This window comes from Chenopodium album, chromosome 5 (assembly GCF_948465745.1).
Source record: "Chenopodium album chromosome 5, dcCheAlbu1.1, whole genome shotgun sequence".
In the NCBI taxonomy this organism is placed as follows: Eukaryota; Viridiplantae; Streptophyta; class Magnoliopsida; order Caryophyllales; family Amaranthaceae; genus Chenopodium; species Chenopodium album.
Window position 1 is genome coordinate 59,030,233 of NC_137838.1, and position 27,778 is coordinate 59,058,010.

A 27,778-nucleotide genomic window follows, 5' to 3' on the forward strand; every position below is an offset into this window, starting at 1 on the left:
AACCAAGCTTTGTCAAAACAGCTGAATTTGCTTCCCTTGAGTTTCGAATACCCAATCCTCCCATATTTCTTGGTTTCTGAATATTATCCCAAGAAATAAGATGTATCTTGTGTCTTTCTTCATCACCACCCCATATAAATCTCCTTGTGCGCTTGTAGATATCATCACATATAGTTCTAGGAATTCTTGCAGTTTGCATTGCATAGGAAGCCATAGTTGAAATGGTTGATTTAGCTAATGTGATTCTTCCTGCCAGAGAAATATATTTTGCTTTCCACCCGGATAATCTTCTATCAATTTTTTCACAAAGATAGCCAAAGGTATCTCTAGTTACTCGGCTTGTTAATATAGGCATTCCCAAGTAAGTACCCAAATCCTCTGTTTGTGCAATCCCCAAGTACTCAGTTATACTTTGACGATGTTCTGCCATAGTATTACTTGAGAAGAAAATTCTTGATTTAGGACGGATGTCCTTCTGCCCCGAGGCTGCAAAGAACCGGTCTAGGCATAATTTAATCCACCCTGCTTGCTCCAAAGTAGCCTCAGCAAATAGAATAATGTCGTCCGCAAATGCTAAATTAGAGAGTTGGGGACCATTTTTACTAGCCCTTATTGGTTTCCACCGATTGAGGATTATTGATTCTTCAATTATCTGATTTAACCTTTCCATACAGAGCACAAAAATATAGGGTGACAAAGGATCCCCTTGTCTAACACCACGTTTAGGGGAGAAAGCTTGAGTTGGCTTTCCATTCCATAAAACTCGCATGGAGGAAGTAGTTATACACTCCATAATCACATCCACTAATAAAATAGGGAATTGGATTTCCATTAAGGTATCTCGTATGAAATCCCATAATGCTTTTTCAAAATTGATTTTGATGGTCATAAACCTAGTTGCACCTTTCTTATTTTTCATAGTGTGAATTACTTCCTGTACTATGACTATATTATCTGTTATTTGACGACCCAGCACAAAACTAGTTTGTTTACTTAAGGTGAGATGTGGCATCATGGGTTTCATTTTGTTAACTACAGCTTTCATAATGATTTTATACGCAACATTACATAAGCTAATAGGACGAAATTAAGAAGCTATCTCAGGGTTGTCGACTTTTGGAATGAGGACTAGGAAGTTGTCATTCAAATTAGGCGGCATTCCTTTCCCATTAAGTACATCAAAAACCAAAGCATACACATTCTTTGCTACGAGGTCCCAATTTTTCTAAAAAAACAGAACTTGAAAGCCATCTGGTCCTGGAGCTTTAAGGGCACTGTAGACACCTAAAAATGTCTCCCCAAAACCAAACCCGATGATGAACAACCTTTCACCGCTACTATTGGTCGGGTTCAGTATTTAATCTCGAGAGTGCTTAAAAAATCGTATTCGTATTTTTGAACAGTCCAGGGATTAGTCTCGATGTTTGGTAAAAGCATAGCTTTAATTTCAGCCCAAATTTATTATTTAATTTCAGCCCAAACCTTTTATATTTTATTGTTTTATTATTTATTTTTGGCCCAAACCTTCTATTTATTTTATTTAATTATTTTCTTATTTTAGCCTAAATAATAATAAATAAATAAATAAGCCCGAAATTATCAATCGGCACTTAAAATGCTGAACGAAATTAGGGTTGAAAATGTATTTAAACGGAAAAGCGGGCTGAAAGTTCCCGCGCCACGGCAGGAATCCACCGTGTCACGGGAATCATTCCCGTCTGACGGTGGGATTTCCCGTGACACGGCAAACCTGCTGTGACACGGGAATTTCCGTGTCCTTTCCGCGTAAACCCTTAATGCGTTTTCTTCCCCGTTTCCTAAATATTTCTCGCGTCACACTAAAATTGCACCGTGTCACGAAAATGTTTCCCGTCTGACGGTGGGACTTCCCGTGTCACGGTACGGTTTGCCGTGTCGCGGGATACTTTTTTAGGGTTTTTATCATTTTAGGGTTCCGTGTGTTCCCTTAGCACATTTTCTCTATAAATACCCCCTCATTTCTGATGTACGGGGCATCAATTAATTCTCTAGTTTTTTTCTCTCTTCTATGCTTTAGCCTAAACACTAGCCTACCCTTCTTATTTCAAAATTCCTTCTTCAAGTACTCCAAGGAGTCCATACTTTACTTGTGGTTCTGTCCTTAAGCCAAGGCGTGAAAGGTAGAACTGTTTGAGGGTTTGGCCCCAAATCAACTCTACTTTATTTAATATTTAATTATTGTTTTATTATTATTTCCTTGAAGTTACTAACTCGTTTATTATTTTGTAGGTGCAAACAAACAGAATCAAAGTAAGAATTATGTTCCTTTTATTTCTATTATTTTTCTAATAATTTTATATTGTTGGAATTATGGTTAAATTGCTTCCAATATTAATGTTTATTCTATTATAGTTATGATCACCATATTGCACGTTTAAAGGGAATATGTAATTGAAAATCACGCCTAATAAGATAATTTGGACAACCGGTTTAGGATCCTTTTTAATCTTGTTATTAAATCAAGTGATCACGATATTTTAGAATTCTGTGTTGCATTAATATTAAACCAATTTAGCTTAATAATAGATTGGAGCAAATTGAATTTTTGTTTGTATGCCTTTGAGATCGCATGAATCACTTTTCACTATAAGAATCGAGTAGAGGCCAATACGGGCGAATGTGACTCCATGACTCACTTCGTACCATCATCCCCGATCCTCCTTTCGTGGTTCCGAACCATATGGAGTTAGTAATCTCATGGATTATGAATGGGGTGTAACCTTCACGGGTCAATCGTTGTTGCCTTTCGTTGTCCCTTATCGTGGTTTCCTTTTTATGATCCGTGAACAGTTTACAAGTTCCTTAAAAAACTTGTTGGCGGCTCCCTACTTTATTTGTCCCTAATCGAATTATGTCAAATCCCACTTCCTATGAGTGCCAAGCATATTCACAACATGCTTTTACGTAGGCACACTTCGAACGACGCCTACAATTTGGCGACTCCACTAGGGAGGATTCTTGGTTATTTATCGATTTGAGTGATCGGTATTTAATTAAGATGAGTGGATGAGACTTGAAAGATTCTTGAAAAAATATTGTGATTAATTTGGCATTTTTGCATATGCATAGACGTTTTAACGTCGCATTTAGGTCTGTCCCGTAGGAAAAATTGAATAACTTGATTGCGTACGAAGGAAAACAGGGCACCAGTCAGATTTTCTGACTGCCGTGCCACGGCAAAATCTGCCGTTTCACGGTACAGTGCACCGTCTAACGGTGTGCAGTATCGTGGCACGGGAATTTTTGCCGTGTCACGGCAGTCCTAAAATCAGTCTGGTGGCTTATTTTCTCTTCTCACAGTCAACTTCCTTCGATTTTTCTGAAAAAACGTATGTGTTCTACATGCGTCTTAGCCCCGAGGGATTTAAGCTCTATCAACCCAAAAACGCTCATGGCAATAAGGGTTCATCCGAGTTATTAAATCCACCAAAACCATGGAGTCGAGTTCGATTTCATCACGAACTCGCAGAGCCGCCCGTTGGCATACACCCTCAAGGGAGGCTGCCTTGCTAACGCGTCCAAACTCTTAACCATGGTACCCTTTTGACACCCAAAGCTTGACCAATAGTTGAACATAGATCTTTACTCTAGGTTGCGAACTTTTTTACATCATCGTGCTTAAATGTTACATGATTGTTTGGTGCTAACCTTCATGTGTTTATTATTTTGTTTAACCCATGACCGAGGGTTTTTATTTTCACATAATAATTAGTACGGACCTAAAATCAATTAAAATCTGGAAAAATCACAAAACATACCTGGAACTGTGCACCGTGTCACGGCATGTTCTGCCGCGCCACGGTGAACAGTGTCGTGACACGGGGCTTTCTACCGTCTGACGGTAGACTGCACCGTGTCACGACAGTCGGCACCATGACACGTTGCCCAGGAAAAGTGTCCCGTCAGTCTTTTTTCGGTTTTTGTGCGTACGTATGTGGTTTATGTGTCCAGTTTGGTGTCATGTCTAGTTGTACGGTCAAAACACACGTCTATAACCTCACTTAATCACTCACATATCGTGTTCACACACTTTTTTCCTTAGTTGTGCACCACTTTTTGACCGTATTTTAGGATAGTCTTGTTTTTGTGTCGTTTTTTTTTTCGGAGTAAGTCGGATAGTATCCTCTCATATTTTTTAAAAAACAAAAAAAATAAACAAATAGAATTCAAAATTATAGATTTTTTTTAAATTCAATTTTTTTTATCCGGATGGGTTAAGGTTAAGTTTGGTCATTAAAGGTGTGTTTGTTTCGGTGTCACAGCACTTGGTCAAGAAGCAGGGGTAGATTGTTACGGTTCGAGTCAATACCTCAACAACCTCTTATACCAAAGAGGCTTACAAGGAAACCACCACAATCATCTCCACAAAATCCATCTCCAGTCTACTTTCAACCAATGGCTACTAAGGAAGACATCGAGAACATCAACAAGACAATTGAAATGTTGTCTAACATGATGCAGACACTCACCACTAGAGTCAACACGGTAGAGCAAGACAATCAAAACAATGTCACTACCGCTGCAATGGACAAGGTTAAGGAACAGATGAGTAAGAATTCTGAAGAATTCACTTATGTGGAACAGCCTGTCACCTCTTCGTCCATAAGAGACAAGCTTCCTGAGAAGTTTTCCACTGCTGACATTCCCAAATTCAAGCCTATTGATAATCCGCTTTTCCATTTGAAGGATTTTTCTGCAACCATGGCTCTTAAGGGAGTAGATGTGACACTCTTCCCTACAGTGTTCCCTCTTTCCTTGGAGCATGCCTGTCAACAGGGGTTCTACTCTTTGGAATCCAAACATGTCGCAACCTGGGAGGATGTTGCTGAAAGCTTTATGAATCATTACAAGTGTAACATTCAGGTCAAGACTTCTGAACGTGAACTCTCCATTCTCAAACAGAAAGAGAATGAAGGCTTCACCACTTACTTAAGCAGGTGGAGGGAAACAGCCGCGCTCTTGGTGGATCCCCCCAAGGAAAAAGAGATGGTTCGCTTGTTCATTGCCAATCTGACTCATAAGTACAAGCAACACTTGAAGTTTCTGCCTCTGAGTACCTTTGAAGCTGTATACGATATTGGAATCAATATCGAGGACGAACTAATGAAGACTTCTGGTAGCAACAATGATAACAACACTTGGAAAAACAAAAAGAACGACACTCCTTCTTCGTCTTCCAAGCCCAATAACGCTACCAACAATATCAATATCAATATCAATGATGTGCTGGCCCTTAATGCTCCTCCTCAAAGATTCCAAAGGCAAAGGAGGGTTTACACGCCTTTGGGAATGACTTATGATGCTGCTTTTGACCGTTTGCATGGTCAAGGACTGATTATGCCAATTGGACCATTTCAAAAACCTCAACCAGAGAATAGGACCGCTAGCTATGACCCCAATGCTTATTGCAAGTTTCATTAAGGCAAGGGTCATAATACTAAGAAGTGTTGGAGGTTGAAGGATGCAATCCAAGACCTAATTAATGCTAATCAACTTCCTGTCCCTCCAGGGGGCAAGAAACCTAACATTCAAACAGGTCCTCTTTCCGATGCTTTGGCTATCATGGGAGATGAAGTCTCCTTTGATCCGTCAATACTCATTCAACCTGTGAATGAACCTCTGCCGGGAGTTGTATTTGTCTCGAGTTCTGAAGAAGTGAATGGAATTTGGGATAGTGATGATGAAGACGTCTATCTCAAGGATAAAGCCTGTTCATCTCTTGGCACAGGTGAAGATGTTTGGGGAGACCTTGAGGTCAAGGTTCTCACCAGAAGTGGACGGTTGCAACAACCTAGTCCACCTCCACCTCTACCACAATCACATCCGATAGTTTATCCCATTGACCCTGTGAACAACGATGTGGTCAAACAATTGCAAAAGACCAAGGTGGAGATTAATGTATGGAAGCTTTTGGCCACCTCCCATGAGTATCGAAAGGCTGTGATGAATGCTCCGGTGAAAATAGGAGTTGATGATAACATGACTCCTCAAGGACTGGTCAACTTTCTCACTACTGAATTGCCAAGTACTAGCAATCTGATTTCGTTTTCTGACAAGGATCTGCCCCCGGAAGGGGATCAACATAATAAGGCCTTACACCTCACTGTGGTGTGTAGGCAGATGAATGTTCTATGAGCCTGGTTGATAACGGCTCTGCAATCAATGTATTCCCACTCCGCACTGCAAAGAAGTTGGGCATAAAGAATGAAGAACTAACTCCCTCGACCCAAGGGATTCGTGCTTATGATAATACTCGCCGTCAAGCCGTGGGTACTATCACACTAAATATAACTACTGGGGCCATTGAACGTCGCACCAAGTTTCAGGTGGTAGATATTAAGGCCTCTTTTAATCTGTTGTTAGGACGCCCTTGGCTTCATGAGCTAAAGGCGATTCCATCATCGCTGCACCAGAAAGTGAAAGCCATAGTTGGAGGGGTTCCAATTACCATTGATGCCTCTCCTATGCGCATTCAAGTTATCGACACTCCTATCGTTCATGTCGAACATGACGAAGAAGACGAAGATCTTTGGGGGTTTTCACTCGATGATGTACTCGTGATTGAAGAAGAGGAAAAGTGCCATCTCGACTTCAATCCCTATTCAAACACCAATATTAATGCCATTCCGAAGAAGCAAGGGCATTTTCCTGGAATGACCCTCGGACTCAAAAATAAAATGGCTGAACTTTGGGACCATCCTGGTGCACTCAAGAAGGATACTTTTGGCTTAGGATTCAAGCCGACAAAAGAAGATGTGAGACAAGCCCTTTTGAAGATGAAGGCTCGCAATAACGCTCGAATCACGAAGACGGAAATGGCCATGGATCCATATCCATTCACCCTCAATGGCCAGTACATCAAAGAAGGGGAAGACTTCCCATGCTATGAATTCCCTGAGCCATTCGTCCACGACGGGAACCGTGAACTAGGATTCGAGATGTTCCTCGATTGTGACTTTGTTGATGAAGACGAAGAGCTCTTCACAACTGAGAAACCAGCTATCCCAAACTCTGATGATCTAGGCATCAACCTGCTTTTTGGAATGGAGAAGAATGAGTCTAAGCCCGTCAGCAATGATAATTCCGAGCTCGTTCAAGCTGTTATAGCAAACAAGGATTTTGACCCCTCCGAGTTAATTGTCCAAGCTGATAATATTTCAAAGGGGTGGCGCAAGACATTGAGGATCACTACACCAAGCGGAGAGAAGTTGGAAATAACCGCTGGCGAGGGTCCTATGTTTAATGAGTTTGAGTCGTCTGGGTCCGAGTCCGAGTCTAAGTATAAGTCTTTAGACGAGTCCTTAGATTCTGAGGTCAACCCTCTTTCTGCTATAGAGTCCAATCCTGAGTCTCTTGTTGAATTTTCTCTTTCCGGTGAGGTCGCAGCTGACCTTGCCCCTCTTGATGTATTAGCCGATGAATTCAATAAAATGAGTACCTTTGCTTACGATGCGTGTCATTCCCCTAGCCCTGATCAATATTGCTTTGCTAATGATAAAAATGACAAAGAAATAATAAAAGCAATGGAAGAACATGAAAATAAAACAGCAGTTATCGAAGATACAGAAACAGTTAACATTTCCAATGATACGACTGTTAAAGAAGTAAAAATTAGATTAACACTAAGTCAAGATGAACGCAAAGAGCTAATTAACTTGCTTAGTGAATTAGTTGATGTATTTGCTTGGTCATACCAAGATATGCCAGGAATTGACAGGGATATAGCTCAGCATACGATACCACTCATTCCAGGTATGAAGCCTGTCAAACAAAAGTTGCGCCGTGTGAAACCGGATGTGGTTCTCAAAATCAAAGAGGAAATCAGAAAGCAGTTGGCCATAGGTTTCATCACAGTATCCAAGTATCTAGAATGGATAGCAAATGTGGTTCCAGTTCCAAAGAAGGATGGAAGGGTCAGAATGTGTGTTGATTATAGGGACCTCAATAAAGCAAGCCCGAAAGATGGGTTCCCTCTACCTCACATTGACATTCTGGTCGATAACACAGCAAACCATGCACTCCTATCATTCATGGACGGCTACGCCGGATATAATCAAGTATTGATGGCTGAAGAAGATATGGAGAAAACCACATTCATCACACAATGGGGTACATATTGCTATACGGTAATGCCATTCGGGTTGAAAAACGCGGGTGCCACCTACCAAAGAGCAGCTACAGCATTGTTACATGACATGATGCACAAAGAGGTGGAGGTCTATGTCGATGATATGATCTTTAGTCTAAAGATCGCCCGGGCCACATCATTGCACTTCGCAAGTTCTTTGAAAGACTCCGCAAGTACAATATGAGATTAAATCCAGCAAAGTGTGCATTCGAAGTCACGTCAAGCAAATTACTTTGATATGTGATCAGTTCTCGAGGGATTGAAATAGATCCCACAAAAGTAAAAGCGATCATTGTCATGCCACCGCCCAAGAATGAGAAGGAGATTCGAGGTTTCATTGGAAGGTTGCAATATATAAGTAGGTTCATATCAAAACTCACAACAATATGTGAACCTATATTCAAGAAGCTTAAGAAAAATGTCCCAGTCACATGGGATGACGATTGCCAAAAAGCTTTCGACAAAATCAAAGAGTACCTGGCAAATCCACCCGTGCTAGCGCCAGCAATACCTGACTTTCCTCTTTGACTCTACCTTACGGTCACAAGAGAAACAATGGGGGTAATGCTAGCACAAGAGATTGAAAGCAAGGAGAATGCAATCTACTACTTGAGTAAGAAGCTTCAAGGATATGAGACACGATACACACCACTTGAAAAGTTGTGTCTCGCATTTGTGTGGGCCGCACAGAAACTAAGACATTACATGCTCACTCATACAGTGCATGTCGTGTCCAAGATGGATCCTCTCAAATACTTGTTCGAAAAAGCAACACTCAATGGCATATTATCAAGGTGGATAGTCAATCTTGCTCAGTTTGACTTGAAATTTGTACCACAAAAAGCCATCAAAGGTTCTGCGGTTTCTGACTTCTTAACAGACTTTCCGCTAGAAGAAGTTGAGAAAGAAGAAGATGAGTACGATTTCCCTGACGAAGATTTACTCATGACCGAAGATGATAGCTGGACGCTCTATTTCGATGGAGCTTCAAACCAAAAAGGATGTGGTGTAGGAGTCTTGCTTGTATCACCCAATGAAGAGCACATCCCAATTTCCATGAAGCTGGACTTTGATGTCACCAACAATGCAGCAGAATATGAAGCATGTATTTTGGGGTTAGAAACAGTTGTCGCCTTGGGAATTAAGAAGCTCAGAATCTACGGTGATTCTTCACTAATCATTAACCAAATCTCCAAGAGATGGAAGGTGAGAAGTGAAAGTCTCGCTACGTATCAAGCTCATTTAGAAACTCTCACGGAGCAACTAGATGAAGTGGAATATACGTATTTGCCAAGAGAAGAAAACCAATTCGCCGACGCACTAGCTAAATTAGCATCAATGGTGCAAATTCCAACGGATACAATCAGAATGTCGTTGACCATAGAAAGAAGATATGAACCGGCTTACGTTCACGCACTCGACGATGAACAAGAATCACAATTAGAAGATGAAGAGCCATGGTATACAGATATCCTTAATTATGTGACAAGAGGAGAATACCCTCCTAATACTGATAAAAGGGCAAGCCGTGCTTTGAGGCTCCTGACCTCACAGTATGTGCTCATCAGGGGAGAACTCCACAAGAGAACTGCAATGGGGAGAAATCTCTTATGCATAGCCAAGAAAGAAGCACACAGAACCATGGAAAATCTTCATGTCGGTATATGTGGAACGCACATGAATGCGAAGATGTTAGTTCAAAAGATTCAACGACAAGGTTATTATTGGACTACTATGGAGAGAGATTGTCACGAACATGTCAAGAAATGTATGAAGTGTCAAGTCTACGCAAATTTACAGCATGTTCCACCTTCGCTTCTCTACACATATACTTCTTCATGGCCTTTCTCTACTTGGGGCATCGACATCATTGGAAAAATAACACCACCTGGACAAGGGGGGCACGAATTCATCCTCGTAGCGATCGACTATTTCACCAAATGGGTCGAAGCTGCCTCATATGCTAAGCTAACGTTGAAACACGTAGCTCAATTCATTTAGAAAAATATCATATGCCGCTATGGGGTACCTCATGAGATGATTAGTGATAATGGAACACATTTCCAAGCCAATTGCGCGGAATTATTACAGAAGTATCGTATCAAACAGATCATCACCTTACAGGCCACAAACAAATGGTGCGGTCGAATCGGCAAACTAAAATGTGAAAACTATCATCGAAAAGATGACAGAAAATTACAAGGATTGTCCAAGTAAGCTACATTTCGCCCTTTGGGGTTATCGAACCTCTGTTCGTACATCAACGGGGGCTACCCCTTTCTCTTTGGTCTATGGAGTTGAAGTTCTACAACCAATAGTGCTCAAAATCCCTTCTCTCCGAATCGCGTTGGAAAGTCAACTAGATGAAGTCGACTGGATTAGAGCAAGATATGATGAACTAGTCTTACTCGATGAAAAACGCTTGGCAGCTTTGCATCATGTCCAAACCTACCAACAGCGTATGGCGCGACATTTTAATAAAAAAGTCAAGACTAGGAACATCAAAGAGGGTGACCTGGTGCTTAAGGCACTTCGTAAAAATGTGTTGGATCCAAGAGGAAAATTCATACCAAATTGGTCAGGCCCGTACATTGTTAAAGTCATCTTGTCTGGCGGAGCGGCACAATTGGTAGACATGGACGGTAACGGTTTCCACAATTTAACCAACTTGGATCAACTCAAGAAATTCTATGCCTAGTCGCATGGGTTCATGACCTAATAGAGCTACGTTTGGCCTGATTCCTTTTTAAGGATACGTAGGCAACCCCTCAAGGGGGCCCGGCCACTTTAAAAAAAATAAAATCCTCCCTCTGTCGATCAAGTATACGCGTCAGTTCAGCATTCGTCACTGCAAAAAAAAAAAAAAAAAAAAAAAAAAGGAGGTTTTGCCGCGACACGGGAATGTCCACCGTGTTACGGCACAGTCCACCATGGCACGGTGGACCTGAGCAAAAAAAAAGGAGGAGTTTTGCCGCGACACGGGAATGTCCACCGTGTCACGACACAGTCCACCGTGGCACGGTGGACCTGAGAAAAAAAAATAAAATAAAAATTTGTCGTGACGCGGGAATTTCAACCATGTCACGGAATTTTTCACCGTGACACGGTGGAATTTCAGAATTTCGGATTTTTGTGACACGGTCTTTGCGAATTCATTATTTGCTCGAGGTTTTTTTTATTTGCATTCTTCCATTGCATCCGACTCCTTGACTCGGATATTAAAAATAAAAAAAAAATCATTGTAATTTTTTATTTAAGGCTAAAATAAATATGCTATTATTATTGAGATAAATGTGACTACAATTATTGGCATCATACGCCTTATTTTAAAAAAAATATATAAATCATAAAAGCAAAGCAATACTGATCTAATCCCTCTTCACTTTAGGAACCTCATTCTCTTTTTCAACTAGGTCGGCCTTCAACATTAATGTGTCTTTTGTAGCCCGAACCGTCACACCCCTAGTCGAACTTTCACCCCTTTCACCTTTCTTAAAATTCTTCGGTTGTTTCTCTCTATAGACCATCTTCTCTTTACCCTTCCCTTTCACATAATTCTTCCTTTTCGGCATTATAGGAGTCTTAAACTCAATCCCTTGTGTTCTTGGACCTAGACGATCTTTAGGAGGTGCTTTCTTATTTCCAAGACGACTCTTCACATCAGATTTGCGTGATCCGACTCGTTCCCTCCTACTTCTAGGATTCAACCATGCCTTGTATGCACTAGATAAAGGAGGAGGAGCTTGGTTTCTTGCAGAAACGGTCCACAAAGGTCTTCCAATCCAATAAGTCTCGTATTTGTGAATGTTTCTTTCATGAAACAATACTTCACGAGGACTATCGTTATAGCGTGGAACTACTTGTTCAAGTCCATACTGCCGCATCAGTCGAGAAGGACAATAAAAAGTCAGTCTTGAGATACTAGGAACACGGCAATACGGAGTATCATTTGTACCAACCATCCTAGTAAGCCTCCACCAAGGCACCACCCAACAAATGGAAAATTCTCTCTTTGCAAAGAAATTTTTCCAGTCTTCATACGACATGTTCACAGAGTAATTCTTCTTCCTGCGGACTAGATCGTTAGGGTCATATTTTTCAATATCATTAGGGGCTTCAAATAGTTCTAAACGCTCCATCAACCAAATCTGCGAAAAAAAATGCAGATTTCCCGTGATACGGCAGACTTCACCGTGTCACGGCAAAGAGCCACCGTGTGACACGGTGCCTGTTTTGTGTCACGGGGGCTATCCGGAGCGTATTTTTACCTGCAGCAGTACCAGAGAGCCATTCCTGATGGCTTTCTGGTCAGCTTTTGCTTCGTCAAGGCCACGAAATGTTTCTCCAAGGCACGTAGGCATAGGAGATCTCCCAGATTCAACATGTTCAAGCACAGACGCTAGACAAGCATGTCCTACCCTACCGTTTGCAAATAAAAGCTTGCTAAACATGCAAAAAAAGATATGCCCTTCTACGATATACATGATAAGACTTGGAGATAGGGAGATTAAAATATAAATTTGCAAGTTTTTCTAAGTCTACCTCATTACCACACACAATTCTATTTAAATCTGGAGCTGTTAGATTCAGATGGCATTCAAAATCTTGGTAATAATATTCACGTAGGGTAGGCATGGAAATAAGATTTCTAGCAGGAAATCCAAAGATGGCACCGAATTCCTCCGGCAAGGGACATATTTCATCGTAATCAAATTTAAAACAATGTGTTTCTGGACTCCAATAGTCTAATGCTTCCCTATGAAAATCATGTTCAATCGCTACATGCCTTAGGGCTAGTAAACCCCTGACATGAAACAATTCTAACTCTCTTTTGTCAGCATTGGTTAAAGAATAAGACCAGTCGCGCAATGTATTATCAAAATTCTGAGACATTATTATTGAAATATGAAATTCTAATTATTTTGTGTTTCGTAATTATGCATATCACGAATATACTGGTCCTATTTTATAGCAAAAACGCTCGGAACTTCTCAGAAATTATCTTTCCATACGATTAAACCACACTGTGGGGAATAAATTTCAAGTGTTAAACCCTAGCTTGAACCCCAATGTGATCATACACTAAAGTACGGTGGCGTCCAAAAGGGAAGAAGATAGAGTAAAAGAGTCGCCAACAAGTTTTAGGAACTTGTAAACCGTTCTCGAGGTGAAGGTTACACCCCTTAACGATCCAAGAGATCGTCAACTCCATAAGGTTTAGAACCAAATAAGGGTTCGAGGATGATGGTACAAATCCAACCTAAAAGAGATTAAACCTGCCCTAATAATAGGCCTCTACTTTATTCTGATCGTATTCATGTGCGCTTTCTAATCAACATACAATCAATAGGATTAACCTAAACCTGTTTATCTATGTTGGTTGAATATAAATGCACAAACAAATCTATTATTGGCGATCACTTGAAATTATAATCAAATTAACCCTAACAAGATTAACAATTATCTTATTAAGCGTGATTACAAGTACTAATTCCCTTTAAACATGCACAAAAGGTGTGATCAAGCAATACAATAAATATCAAGCAACATGATAATAATCATAACAGTAATAATAATCATAATCATAATCATAATAAATAATAATTATAATATTAATAATAAATAAAATAATTATCATAAATTAAAACAATTATAATCATAATCGTGTTCATGTTAATATTAAAGCATAATAATAGCAAGATCCTAGGCATGATACTAACAAGATTAATAACAAACCCTAGCATGTCACTAAGCAATAAAAATCAAATCTTTAACCCTAACATGATACTAACAATCATAAATATTAGAAAGAACATAGGAAGCATCGCAGGAATCATATTAAGCATATTTCATATTATAACCTTTTCCCTAAACATGGTACTAGGAATATCATAATAGCAACTTAAACATGATTTCTACATCATAACATCAATAAATCAATTAAAGTACTTACTTTGATGCCTCGTACCTCTTTCTAATAACAAAATACACACGTTAGTAACTTCAAGGAAAATAATAAACAAACAATTAAATTAAATAATTGAAAGAGAGATTTGGGACCAAACCCTCAGAAATTAAACCTTTCACGTCTAGGGCGAAGGCAACTTCGAATATGGCTAGGTGTTTCTAGATCTTACGAATGCGGAATTTTGTATGTAAAAGACTAGTTTTTAGAAAAAGAAGAGAGATGGATGAATGAATGATCAAGAAAACTTGATGAGAATTGGTGAATAATTAAAAGAGAATGAGAGAATTAATGATTGCGAATGAAAACTGATTGTAGGTGAATGAAAACGGAGTTTTTACGTCGTTATTTATAGAGAAAATCAGCCCAAAAAGATAAAATTAACAAAACAGAGCATTGGCGCAACTGAAACAGAGCTGGCGCCAACCCTGGCTAACTAGCGTCAGGCCTAGCTCCAGGCGCCAAGCTTGTTTTTGACGCGCTTTTCTCAAATCAGATAAGTTTTGCCATACAGGAGGATAAGATCGTATATTTTCCTCAAAAATGCTATTTGCTTTTAATTAAAACTTTGAAAAGTCAACAAAAGTCAATTTATCAATGCTAATTGAATTAGGAATGAAAAAGAACCTTCTAGAAAAATCTAGAAGACTAAAACCATTCCTAATTGCATTAGCAATGATAAATCATATTAGGCCCTCCCCAAGATCATTGGGCCGCATATAAGGCTCAAACCGGGCCCAGTTTAATAAATTGGCCATAACTTCCTCAATATTCATCGGAATTGGGCTTATAATATATCGTTGGAAGGCTCTTGTCAAGCCCCATCCAACTACACTACTATTGGACCCATATCATGGACCAACCAAACTGGATTGGCTGTTTTCTTAAAATAAGTTTTCAAAAACAGAGAGAAGAGAAAAGAAAATTAAAACTATTCGCAACACTAAACTTTCCACACTTTCACTTCATTCGATTATGATTCGACGTGAAAGGTACTCATCAATGGGTTTGGTTTTGGGGAGACACAAATGGGTGTCTACACACACCGCTGTAGAATACGCGCACCGTGACACGGGGAGTTCCACCGTGTCACGAGAATTTGTGCCGCGACACAGCAATATTTGCCGTGACACGGTGTACAGTGTCGTGTCACGGCGCCCACGCGTTTTCTTTTTTTATCTTTTCCTGTATCTATCCGGATTTTTTTTAGTATTTTATCTTCACCATTTATTTTTCAGTTTTCTGAGAGTTTCATTCCTAATAAAATTCTCAACTTTTTTTTATTATTCTTTTTATTATTTTTATTATTTTATTTTTATCATTTAATTTTTATTTATTTATTTATTTATTTATTATTTTTTAGTATTTTATTCATTTTATTTCTTTTTTTTCTTTATTATTTATATATTTATTTATTTATTCTATTTATTTTTTTTCTTGTCTCTTTATTTCTTTTTCTTTTGGGGAAGGTCGGTACCCTCCACTTACTCCACTTACGTTTTTTTGTCGCGTCATTAATAAATACACAATCACACACAATGAGTCTCAAGCACACACTAACACACACTAATAAGTACATAAACTGTGAATAATGTACAAAATGAGTCATAATAAATAAGCAGCGTCAAGTGTCGTCACAGTATGTACAAATAAAGACCCTCGGTCAAAAATCTGCAGAACTAAAAGAGTTAGGATCAGTATCATCTCCAGCCTGTGAATACGGGAACGGTGAGCCAAAGAGTCCCGCCATCATCCGAGTACGGAGAGTAGTGTCCCTACTAGTCCCTGTGACTCCAGCAGCAGTCAAACTCAAAGCAGGACCCGTCCAACTGGCAAACGGTGTCGACTGACTCAAAGACATGGGAATCGTCGGTGGAGGCATCGTCCCATACACTGGAACTGAAAACAAGCCCGACACCGGTGGAGGAATCCCAGACGATGGAGCTGAAAATAAACCAGGATCCACGGGAGTCAAAACAGGCCTAAACTCAGGCTGTGAAGGCTGTAAAAACGATTGTCGCTGCCTCTGACCCTGACCCTGAAAGCGCTGGGAAGACTGAGGCTGTTGCCACTGAGCCTCCTGAAACGGCTGAGTAATATGAGGCTCCCGTTGAGATTGAGAATGCCGATGAACCTCAGGAGATCGTCTACCACGACTAAGCTCCCCCTCGTCCGAGCCTCTATGCCTTGAGCGCGAGCGGGACCTCCGTTGCTCCTGAAAGATACAAAATCAAAAGGCGTCAACAATGCAAAATAAAACAAATGGTAGAAGTGAAAAAAAAATGAGCATACCTCAAGAACATCGCCAGAACTGCTCCGACAACTCGCACCACGCCGAAGCTTGATGATGCAGTACTTCAGAGTGTCAACCAGCTTCATGAGTCCCATCATCTCCGGGCAGTTAGGCTGAGAACAAAACAAAGAAAAATCAGTAACAAGCGGTGTTAAAAAGATGAATAATGCATCAAAAACTTACCGGCTCAAAAACCTCGGGCAGAGACTCCTGCGCCTGTCTGAAACCCTCTGGCGCGTCAGCAATATTGTCCTCGGTAAAACCAATCGGCCCTGGATAGCAGACGGATTGAGGCGGAATCTCAATCCTCCCCATGGGGCGAACAGTCGTCTGAAAATACGATCGAATAATCAAGTTATTCGACTATTTAAACAAAGACTAGTGACAAAAATCCTCAAAAGAAATCATACCTCAGGAAGGCGGGGTGAAGGAGCTAGAGAGGGAAGCAAGTCCTACGCGTAATCACCCTCCATGTGCACAAGCTCCTGCCAAGGAAAAGTGTAGCGCTCTCCCCTGTTTATCAACTCCCTAAGCAAGCGCGAGTCCAGCATCGACTCCAGTGGAGATAAGGGCACCACAAAGCGATCACCACTGTGCTGACGAACGACACGCTCCCCCAAATACCAGACACAGCGTCCGGTACCAACCAAAACAGTGCGGTGCGCTAAAAGATGCAAGGCCTCGGGAAGATTAGTCATCCCAGCCCAAGGACGATACTAGACATCAATGGCAACCTGAAAACCATAAAAAGTTGGCATGAAACACCGGAAATAACGTCAGAGAGAAAATAACAGGCTACAAAACTAATTCTTACGCCAACAGAAGAGGTGCCTCGGCGTAGCAGCCCGCGCAGCGCAGAGATAGACTCCACCCGTGACTCTCCTCGGTCACGCCAGCTGGCCCCGACAGGGAAGTCATGAACCGCTCCACGACGCCGTCGAGGAGCCAATCCTGGGAAGTACTCGTAGAACCATAGCTGCAATAAATAGTAATCTTTGAGCACATGAGTCGAACAAATTAAAATAAAACAAGAAGAGGAAACGATCGTCACCTCTACGACTCTCCATAGACCGTAGACAGTGACGAGAGACTCGTCGTTCAGCTACCTACAACCATGACGTAACGACAAGAGAGGGTCCGCATATCCGAGGCTGGCCAGCTAAAGGATCCTATCTCACTGATCCTGACTAAAGAAGGGAGGTAGCAAAGAAGTGCACGTGAACTCCTATCAGGAGAAAGAGTCATGGAAATAAGAATCAGAATGAAGATCCGCACTCGCTGCTCAGCCGATGTCTCCTCCATGTCAAAACCACGAGCTAGAACCGAAGCCAGCTCCGATCACCCGCTCCTAGGACCACCTCGAGACACCGGCTGGGTCTTGATATGCTGAATGATCGGACCTAACAAATCGGCTGCCTCAGCCGCTCCCCAAGAAAGATCAGACATCTGTGCTACAGCCCGGTCAGTGAAGCGTAGACCGCTAATCATGCTAAAGTCCAGAGGGGTCACTGTCATCTCCCCCCAAGCAAAGTGAAAGGTGTTGGTAGTATCCCAAAAATACTCTAACAATGCGCGAACGACTGTCGCACCGCAACCTCGGGGGCTGCGGAACCCTACGACCGCCGAATAAAAGTCCACTAAACCAGCTGATTCCCATAAGGCGTTCGTAGCAGGATCCCTCGTGATAATCTGGTGAAGTCGAGGAATCAAATCTCCGGCTCAAGAACCGTGGTGGCGAAGCGTGCCGTCAACTATGCCGGCAAGTGGGCGATAAGAAACGTGGTTCTCACGACAGAAAACCAAAGTCCACAGAGGTGGAACCCACCTACCTCTACCCGTAGAGGCCCGAGGCTCAGACTCTAAGACGTCGTCATCCATACCCTCGGGAATCGTGGGAGTGTCCTCCCGAAAAGCCTGACGTCGGCCATGGGTAGAAAGATCGCGATCCCGTCGCCTAGGCATGCTATTATAAAAATAAAAAGCTAAATGCTTAATATCATTTCCTAAGACATTTAGTTATTTATATCGAGTTGCATTTTAATAAAAAATCTAAATGCTTAGCATCACTTCCTAAGTTATTTAGTTATTTATTGCATTATACGCTAAATTTTTACCTCAAGGCTAAAAATTGGCAAAATAATGGAATTATTTATAGTATTTAGTTTCTCCATGACGAACTAATACTATGTTCTCCTAATTGCATGATACTATGTTCTCCATGACAATGTAGTACATACACAATACAAAACATGTCTCAAAATTGCACAAAAACAATAGATCGACGCGTCATAGCATATTTTACAAGATCTACAACCAACATGTCATCATTTCAAGTGCAAAAGAACAACATGAACAGCAAGGAATACCATTTACCACAAGTAGTACCAAAAATGGTGATTTGCTCAATTCTTCACCAAATCATGCAATTTTTGTCTCAAATCGCTCACAAACACGCATACATACATGTGCAAGTAAATTCATAGCAAGAATTTCAACATAAACCTCAAAATCAAAAAATCCCTAAATTGATTTTTAAGGGTTTTTCATGAAATTACTCATTTGAAGCAAATTCGAGGCAAAATCAAGGGAAACTTACATATATCCTTGTAGAGAATCGGAAATGAGGAAAGTAGCAAAATTATAGCAGAATTGATGAAGATTTGAGCTCCAAAAGCTCGAGCAGTCGTGAAGACTGCAGCGCGACCGCCGTGACACGGTCAGCAACTGTCGTGACTCGGTAAGAACAGTGTAACACCCCAATAATTCTCCCTTTTCCAAACCACTTACTTTAAATAAAAATAGAGGAGAACCATTGGCATGTTACCGCCACGTGTTAAAACGTTATGGCTTTATCAAAGTATTGCAGCGGAAATCCAACTTAAATATTAAAATAATATAATTTAGAAACCCAATAAGTCAAAGCTTACAAATTGGAACCATAAAGGCCCTTATTAAAACCAAACCAATAATCAAAGTTCCAAAACATAATTAAAGTAGTGAAACATAAATAGGTTCAACACAAAGGACGAATACTCTCAATCACACCAATCCCTTGACAATGCGTATGTCAAATCACCGAACTTCACATCATCAAGCTAACCTGTGCAATACTGCTCCCCAATAATACAAGTGTAATAATTGGATCATCACAGGGTCATTGAAAGGCGAAGTCCATGACCAAAAGAAAACACACAAAAGCACGCAATCAGCAAAGCTGAGTACATACAAGCTACAATGCACAAAATCTAGCATGCTCAACTAGTTAAAGTAAATAAATATACAACTCGAATTCATTAATCAAGACTCCACACTTAAACAATTCAATCGACTCAACATACTTGCTAATCAATTCCAAACACTTGACTCTTTATATTTAATTTAATTAATTTAATTTGGAGTAAGCAATAGACGAGGTTGTCCAATCCACCAAATCATTTTGGCCCTAAATGACCATTTAAAATAAAAGTTTAGCGCGATGCAAGAATGGGCGCGACTCCATTCTCACAAAGTTAGTCTAGGATCCCATCTAACTTTCATTATAAAATAAAAATGTAAATACCAAAAGAGAAGAGGACATGTTGATCAAACAAGCCTCAGAAAGCCACGGGCTACCACCGTGTACCCCAACCCATAATTGTCAATACTCTAGAAGTGCACGCTTTCCAGAGTTTTATTGCTCATCCATGTTTCACTTTACGTGATTACAATTTTAATTAATAGTCGACTCAATCCAATAGACCATACATAAAAATCATACATCAATTTATTTTTAATCTTATTTAGGACAATGGTGATCACATCACAAATTGACCTTTAATTTCATTAAACTTCCAAATTATCCAAATTGTTGAACATAGTCAACCCACCTAGCCATTTCGGCTTAATCCACTTTTACTCAACATACTAACAAGTCATGCTTGATTAATAAATAAAATAAATAACAACCTTGTGGAATAATTAATAAATTCATTCCACTTAAACCATTCAATTCCAATCCTTTAATAATCCAAATGTGGTTAACAAACCAATCCAATAAAATTATGCTTGTATCAACATTCCATACAAACAATTAATCCAATATAATTCAACATGTTTGCATCCATAATTCCATACAAACATAATCATTTCACCAAAACATGTCTCATAAACATAAGCACATGAATTAATTAAATGTATAACCAAACAATTTTCATCCAAGTGTTCTCTAATCATGAAACTAAGTTATTTTCTTTGGTACCTAAACATGATACTACTTACAACGAAGTAGACATGTACGTACCTCGTATAAAAAATCCTTTGTGCCACTTTTAATCAATTAAAAGTCTCCTTAGAAATAATCACTTCCTAGAAAACAACCAATAATCACAAATTAACACTTAAACAAATTTCCAGCAATATAAATTTGATTAAAAGTTCTTAAAACTTCCTTAAAAACATGTTTTATGCTTAATTAATCAATAGAAATCCAATAGGAACAAAAGCCCCAATTTAATTAGTCATAAGAACCCTAAAATCCCAATTTAAATGAATTGAAACCCTAGGTTTTAAAATTATAAAATCTGAAAATTATAACAACAATTATAATCTGAAATTATTAGTTTAAAACATCAAAAACATGATTTTGATACTAAAAATATAAACTTAATACTATAAAATCAAAACCCAAAACTAATGAATCAAACATTAAGCATAAATGAAATAAAACAAAGGAGAGAGAGAGGGGCAGCCATGGTAGGCCACGGCTGGGCCGCTAGTGGGTCGCCGGCGGTGGTGGCGGGCAGCAGGCGGCAGCAGGTGGCAGTTGGTGGTGAGTCAAAACTCACGTAAAGAGGAGGAAAAAAAGAAAGAAAGAAAAAGAAAAGAAAAAGGGAAAAGAAAAGAAAATTAAAGGAAAAAGAAAATTAAAAATAAAAGGAAAATAAGAAAATAAAATAAAGAGGAGAGAAAATAAGACTAACCTTTAGTGTGGGAAAAAATTGGGGATGTATGGGGTATTTATAGGAGAGAGAGTGGTGTAGGGTAAATAGTAAGATTGGGCCTCATAAAATTAATGGGCCAATTAAGTAAGTAAGATGAGTTTGGCTTTGTTTATTTGGACATGAATTATAAAATGAAGGTATGTATAAAAATTTGTACCAAAATAATTTTCGACCCAAATTAAAAATTGAAACTTTTGAAATTAAATTCCTAAAAAATACAAATAAATATTATAAATAATATATAATTTCATTTATAATATATTCAAAAATATAAGGGATTACAAACAGCCCGTGTCACGGTGAGTCTGGGTTGTAGCGGAACTCCGGCAGTAGCAGCGGCAACCTCAGGCAACGGCGACAGCAAGCGCAGAAACGAGCAGCAGCAAAATCTCAGCGAAGAAAAGAAAAAAAAAAGAAATGGAAATACGAACCAGCAGCACTGCCGCGCCACGGAGGAGAAACCCGGTCGACGGAAGAAAAAACCGAGCGCCGGTGAGTCGCCGCCGAGACACGGGAATCCGAGCAGTTAAAAAAAATGGAGTGAAAACAAGACAAGAAAGAGAAATGGTGAGTGAGCAAATGGGAGAAATGGCTGATATTTAAAGTCACAAATAACCGTTGCACGACCCCGTTACCGTTCCACATTTTCCGTTATTAAGCAACGGTGTTCAGGCGCGTGAAAAGAAGCGCGTGGAATTTTTTGTGCCAAAAATTCCCGCGACACGGGAATTACTCTCGTCCGACGGCAAAACACCACCGTGTCGCGGGATGGGTCCACGTGGCACGGGGTTCAGGCTGTTATTTTGCACATTTTTCGAAGCTGGCAGCGAATATTCCTGGCATTTTTTACCAAAGCTGCACGATTTTCCGCGCAAATTAGACAGTTAATTTTTCGGTAAAATTACGCGGAAAATTCTAACTGACGGTTGGAGGGTACCAAAATTACTATTTTGCCCCTAGAAGCATTAAAGTCAATTTTTGTCGATATTTTAAGCGCCTAATATGGTCGGATAATCGACTTGAAGGTGTGAATCATCTGTGGCCCACATTCGGGGATAATTGAACCATCATACACTTGCAAATTTCAGCATTACAGTAGTCGTCGTCTTTCCTCAAGGTTGGAAAGCGTTATCGGTGGATTTTTCTTCAAGCATAGAAAACCGCCAAGTCGGCTTTCCTCAAGCATGGAAAGCGTTATCGGTGGATTTTTCTTCAAGTATAGAGAACCACCAAGTCGGCTTTCCTCAAGCATGGAAAACGTTATCGGTGGATTTTTCTTCAAGTATAGAGAACCGCCAAGTCGGCTTTCCTCAAGCTTGGAAAGCGTTATCGGTGGATTTTTCTTCAAAGCATAGAAAACCGCCAAATTCCTTTGTCGGCTTTCCACAAGCATGGAAAGCATCATTGGTAGATTTCTTCAAGCATAGAATGACACCAAATTCATATGTCGACTTTCCTCAGGCATGGAAAGTATCATCCGGTAGGTTTCTTCAGGCTTAGAAAACTCCCAAACTCCTCAGTCGACTTTCCTCAGGCATGGAAAGCGTTTCAACGAACGTTATCCGGTGGATTCCTTCAAGCATAAAAAGCTGCCAAACTCATTTGTCACCGATAAACTGGTGTCAGATACGTATTCTATCCTTTTACTCTTTTATCTGTGGAATTAACATTTTTCTGCAGGTATCGACGTATACAGAGTGATTTAGGATTGCAGAACGTCTTAAATCATTCTCCGTCCCTATCGACTACTTTGACTATCGTTTTCGAAACTGACGTTTCTACAAACTCAGTTAAAGTGGGGGCTTCTGTAGACACCTAAAAATGTCTCCCCAAAACCAAACCCGGTGATGAACAACCTTTCACCGCTACTATTGGTCGGGTTCAGTATTTAATCCCGAGAGTGCTTAAAAAATCGTATTCGTATTTTTGAACAGTCCATGAATTAGTCTCGATGTTTGGTAAAAGCATAGTTTTAATTTCAGCCCAAATTTATTATTTAATTTCATCCCAAACCTTTTTTATTTTATTGTTTTATTATTTATTTTTGGCCCAAACCTTCTATTTATTTTATTTACTTATTTTCTTATTTTAGCCCAAATAATAATAAATCAGAAAAAAAAAAGCCCGAAATTATCAATCGGCACTTAAAATGCTGAACGAAATTAGGGTTGAAAATGTATTTAGACGGAAAAGCGGGCTGAAAGTTCCCGCGCCACGGCAGAAATCCACCGTGTCACGGGAATCATTCCCGTCTGACGGTGGGATTTCCCGTGACACGGGAAACCTGCTGTGACACGGGAATTTCTGTGTCCTTTCCGCGTAAACCCTTAACGCGTTTTCTTCCCCGTTTGCTAAATATTTCCCGCGTCACACTAAAATTGCATCGTGTCACGGGAATGTTTCCCGTCTGGCGGTGGGACTTCCCGTGTCACGGTACGGTTTGCCGTGTCGCGGGATACTTTTTTAGGGTTTTTATCATTTTAGGGTTCCGTGTGTTCCCTCAGCACATTTTCTCTATAAATACCCCCTCATTGCTGATGTACAGGGCATCAATTAATTCTCTAGTTTTTTTCTCTCTTCTATGCTTTAGCCTAAACACTAGCCTACCCTTCTTATTTCAAAATTCCTTCTTCAAGTACTCCAAGGAGTCCATACTTTACTTGTGGTTCTGTCCTTAAGCCAAGGCGTGAAAGGTAGAACTGTTTGAGGGTTTGGCCCCAAATTAACTCTACTTTATTTAATATTTAATTATTGTTTTCTTATTATTTCCTTGAAGTTACTAACTCGTTTATTATTTTGTAGTTGCAAACAAACAGAATCAAAGTAAGAATTATGTTCCTTTTATTTCTATTATTTTTCTAACGATTTTATATTGTTGGAATTATGGTAAAATTGCTTCCAATATTAATGTTTATTCTATTATTGGTATGATCACCATATTGCATGTTTAAAGGGAATATGTAATTGAAAATCACGCCTAATAAGATAATTTGGACAACCGGTTTAGGATCCTTTTTAATCTTGTTATTAAATCAAGTGATCACGATATTTTAGAATTATGTGTTGCATTAATATTAAACCAATTTAGCTTAATAATAGATTGGAGCAAATTGAATTTTTGTTTGTATTCCTTTGAGATCGCAGGAATCACTTTTCACTATAAGAATCGAGTAGAGGCCAATACGGGCGAATGTGACACCATGACTCACTTCGTACCATCATCCCCGATCCTGCTTTTGTGGTTCCGAACCATATGGAGTTAGTAATCTCATGGATTATGAATGGGGTGTAACCTTCACGGGTCAATCGTTGTTGCCTTTCGTTGTCCCTTATCGTGGTTGCCTTTTTATGATCCGTGAACGGTTTTCAAGTTACTTAAAAAACTTGTTGGCGGCTCCCTACTTTATTTGTCCCTAATCGTATTATGTCAAATCCCACTTCCTATGAGTGGCAAGCATATTCACAACATGCTTTTACGTAGGCGCACTTCGAACGACGCCTACAGGCACCCATTTCTTTTATGACCATGTCAATTTCACAATTGAGAAACGGCCTTATTAATGAATTCCAATCCTGAGTGGTGAATTCAGGGAAGATGTCACGAGGGAGGTCTTCATGCTGCTGACTTTCTTCACTATCGAACAAGGTTTTGAAATAATTAACAATATTATTTTGGACCTCTTCTCTCTCAGTTAGCCACTGCCCATTCGAATCCTCCTTTATGGCAGTAACTTTGTTACGCCATCTACGAGCTATACTGCTAAGATGGAAGAATGTTGTGTTCCGATCCCCACCTTTTATCCATTCCACTCTAGACTTTTGGTACCAAAGCAATTCTTCTTGGGCAAGAACCTCATCTAACTCCACTCTGAGTTTAGATTCAAGCTTAATTAAGTCTCTTGCTTTTTGAAGAGCAAGGGCGTGTTGAACACCTGCTATGCGAGCCATAAGGTTTCGTTTTTTCTTGAAAATATTATGGAATGTCGATTTATTCCATTCCTGTAAATCCTTTGCAAGTTGGTGAAGGTTTGGCATAAGGGGAACATCCTGCTTCCATTTTTTCTCATTAAATTCACGAAAATTCTCATGTGTCATCCATGCAGCCTTAAACCGAAATGGTCTATTTATTTCTAAAATTGGAGCAAAACCATTCGGGGCTATAATAATGGGGCAGTGATCAGATTGAATCGCAGGTAAGTGTTTCACCGAGGCATTAGGAAATCTTAAACTCCAAACTCCGTTACATAACGCTCGATCAAGTCTAGCGCTTTGCCAAGTTTCAACAGAATTGCCTCTCGTCCACGTGTGGGAGGCACCATTAAATACAATTTCAAGTAAGCCTACATCCTCCACCCATTCATTAAATCGAGTAGATCTTCTAGATGTCTCAGTACAACTAGAACTTCTTTCCCAACGAAATCTCGTATCATTAAAATCTCCTGCTAGCATCCACGGAACATTATTTGTGGCAGCAAACTCTTTTAACTCTTTCCAAAGAGCTTGTCTCTTTGAAGGATCGGGACTACCATACACGGCTGTAAAATACCATGGAATACCATCAACTCTTTTAATCTCCATAGTAATAAATTGATTGTTCTTTCGGATAGGTTCCACCGTGACTAGTTCCCTTCTCCAAAAGACCCATATACCTCCACTAAATCCTTGGGCATCAACCCTCGAATGGCCATTATACCCAATAATAGTAGCTATTTTGTCAGCTTGAGCTCCTCCCATATGGGTTTCCACTAAAGCAATTACATTCGGTTTATGCACTCTAATTATTTCCTTAAGAGCAAAAATAAATTCTCTACTTCCGGCCCCCTGTACATTCCAAATCATACAGGAAATAGGCAAGGAATTCGAGGCTAGGTTTGCACTCATGGTATTAATATTATAATTGGGATTACTTAAATAAGCTTCTTCAATCAATCGAATAAGTCGATTAATTTCAACTGGAATTTGGAGGTACACCACTAATTCTGGTGGCTCCGGAATCAGTTCTATCCACGTCTCCTCCCGAACTTCCATCACATGGGTCAAAGGGTCGGCTATGATCAGGTATGGAGTGTCCATTGTTTGCCCCACAAATATGGTTTTCTCTGGTGGGATTGATAAGGAAATCACCTCGTGATTGTAATATTGCATGGCTACCTAACACAACTTCGTCCTCTGCTTCCTCTGTTTCAATCACTATAGTACCTTCTTGATATGACTTTGCGAAAGTAGCTTCTAATGAGCTTTCAGCTTCAAAGCTTAAATTTTCTTTGCCTGGATGGTTGATATGGCTTTTGTTTACAGTAGGAAATATTTTTGGTAGTTCGTTTTCAATTGGCTTCAAAGGAGTTTGCTTTTGTGAAGGATCTTTTTGAGACTTAGTTTTGGTAGGCTGATTATTTTTCTTATTTCTTGAGGAATTAGAATTTCCAGCTTTATTATTTCCTAGATGGAAATTATTATCTTTTGGAATATTTTGGGAGTTATCCCCAAGATTAACAGAGGTATCAAAAATATTATCCTTACTTAAATTTTGTGAGGAAAATATTTCCATATCTTTTGTGTGTATATCTCAAGAGCCAAATCATCTAGTTGCTAATCATGTGCCTTAGTTTCCTCATTAAGCGCATCAAATCTCGACCCAAAAGATTTTGACATATTCTGTTTTTGATTTTGTTTTGAATTTTGAATTGGCGCTCCTTTAGCCAATTGACTTTTTTCAGCCACTTTTACACCATCTTTAGTTGTTTCCGGTGGTGGTTTATTATCAACCCTGGGGTTGCGCTTTCTGGCCGGTTTTTTTACCAACATCCATGAGCCGAAATCAGTCTCCTCCTCCGGCCTTGGATGTTTCTCAATTTCCTTGACTTGAGCATGGTGTTTATCAATATCTCTATTGACTTGATCTATAACCATGTCTTCATTTAAATGTGTCGAAGCACACTGATCTTCAACGTGCCCTAACATACCACACTTTTAGAAAATGAGTTTGATCCCTTCGTATTGTACCCTCCAAATTTTACCTTTGAGCCAAAATTTCGAGAGTAAAGGTTTAGACAAATCAATTTCAACACTCAATCTTGTGAATTGTCCTCGCTCGGCATAAGCAGTAGATTTATCTATTCTAATTACTTTCCCAATTTTTGCTCCTATTTTTTTAAGGAATTCTTTATCAAAATATTCAACAGACAAGTTTGGAATACGAACCCAGACTGTTAGAACTTTCAGAGAGGCTTCCTCAGGAATGAAATTTGGATTCCATTTTCGAATGGTCAAGTATTTATCATCTATCAACCAAGGTCCTTGTGTAAGAACAAAGTTGTAATCCTCTTGATTGTTAAATCGAGCTATGAAGTATTTGTAACCAATATCTGTAAGAG

The 27,778-nt window shown here is 39.7% G+C and overlaps 1 protein-coding gene across 1 annotated transcript; it reads right to left on the reverse strand.

The window, feature by feature from the left end:
* Nucleotides 1-1,087: 1,087 nt before the first annotated feature.
* On the reverse strand, nucleotides 1,088-26,285 carry LOC145632944 (uncharacterized). Its single transcript, XM_081685265.1, has 2 exons — nucleotides 24,908-26,285; nucleotides 1,088-1,206 (listed from the first exon to the last, which is right to left on the reverse strand). The coding sequence occupies exons 1-2, from the start codon at nucleotides 26,283-26,285 to the stop codon at nucleotides 1,088-1,090; spliced, it is 1,497 nt and encodes a 498-aa protein (XP_081541391.1).
* Between the last annotated feature and the right edge of the window lie 1,493 nt (nucleotides 26,286-27,778).

What these genes read in the sequence shown, in the direction of transcription:
- LOC145632944 (XM_081685265.1), bottom strand. Translation starts at nt 26,285, where the DNA reads ATGAGTGCAAACCTAGCCTCGAATTCCTTGCCTATTTCCTGTATGATT. An exon ending in CATAAAAGAAATGGGTGCCT is followed by an intron (nt 1,207 to 24,907) that starts GTAGGCGTCGTT and finishes GGGACCTCGTAG; the next exon opens with CAAAGAATGTGTATGCTTTG.